This window comes from Pteropus vampyrus, unplaced genomic scaffold, assembly GCF_000151845.1.
Source record: "Pteropus vampyrus isolate Shadow unplaced genomic scaffold, Pvam_2.0 Scaffold865, whole genome shotgun sequence".
Classification (NCBI taxonomy): Eukaryota; Metazoa; Chordata; class Mammalia; order Chiroptera; family Pteropodidae; genus Pteropus; species Pteropus vampyrus.
The window spans coordinates 103,948-105,036 of NW_011889646.1; the positions used below are offsets into that span (position 1 = coordinate 103,948).

The window sequence follows — 1,089 nt, forward strand, 5'->3', positions numbered from 1 at the left end:
TGGGGTACAGGCGGCCCATCCCTCAGGGGTGCCAGGACTGAGTTGAGAACTGAGGCAGAGCTGCCAACTGCAGACCACAGCCAGCAGGACCGACCTGGCCCCACAGCCGGAACCCAGGTGAGCCCGGGTCCCCAAAGGCTAGGGTTCATGTGTGAGGCACAAGTGATGACCACCGCGCTATGGAAACTGGGCTCATGTGAAGTTGGGTGCACCTCCCCGACACCAGCCTGTGAGCACCCAGACTTCTCCAGCCTCTCTACAGTGACCACAGAGCATGGGGTCAAACCCAGGTGCATCTCCCTCCCACACCGCTGGGGCCTCATACACAGGAACACCTGTGGCGGCACCCTCTCCCTGCTTGGGGCTGAGACCACCCCCTGCGCACCCTGGGCCCTGGCAAAGGCTCGGCCCAGTGCCTGAGGGTCCCCAGCGGCTGCGACACATGGCTCCATCACTGTGCCCAGACGCAAACGCCCATGGCCTCCTGCACGGCACCACAGCCCCCAGCCACCTGGGAGTCGGGAGGCTCATCCTCGAGGCTAAGGGTGCCTGGACCAGCGAGCCCTTGTGTCAGACTCAGACGCTGGGGAAGGAGGGAACCCTCCCAGGGCCCTGGTCCAGCTGCTCCTCTCAGCAGGAGGCCAGAAACCAGTGAAGTCCAAGTGCAGGGCCCCCCTCAGAGCTGCCAGCAGGTGGGCAGGGGGAGAGGTGGACTCAGTCTTAGGGGCAGGCTGGGGACTCTCAGCAGTGTCTGCTCCCCAGGAAATGTCACAGCATTGACACATGTAAGTACACTTTATTCAATTCGGTTGTAGACAAGGATATCGTATAAAGGAGTAGGGGCCTGGGGCCTGGGGCTCAGGGCCAGGAGTAGACGGTGGGGCCTCGGTTCACTTGCCACGACCACTGACTAGTGCTTCACGTTCTGTAACATCGTCTTCGCGATGTGCAGGGAACTGATCACCAGAAAAATGGATCCAATGATGACAATGATGCCCAAGACCAGGGCACAGATGTTGAGGCACTTGGCGGTGGAAGCGTAGCTCTTGGCCCCGATCACGTCGCCCACCATCTTCCGGTCCCTAGACT

General features: G+C 61.3%; 1 protein-coding gene across 1 annotated transcript in view; it reads right to left on the minus strand.

Annotated features, from left to right (window-relative positions):
• The window catches only part of IFITM5 (interferon induced transmembrane protein 5), a 3,247-nt gene extending 2,175 nt beyond the window's left edge, over positions 1-1,072 (minus strand). Inside the window, exon 1 of the mRNA XM_011386027.2 lies at positions 923-1,072. Within this exon, the coding sequence (XP_011384329.1) occupies positions 923-1,072 (150 nt within the window). The remainder of the gene's footprint in view (positions 1-922) is intronic.
• Between the last annotated feature and the right edge of the window lie 17 nt (positions 1,073-1,089).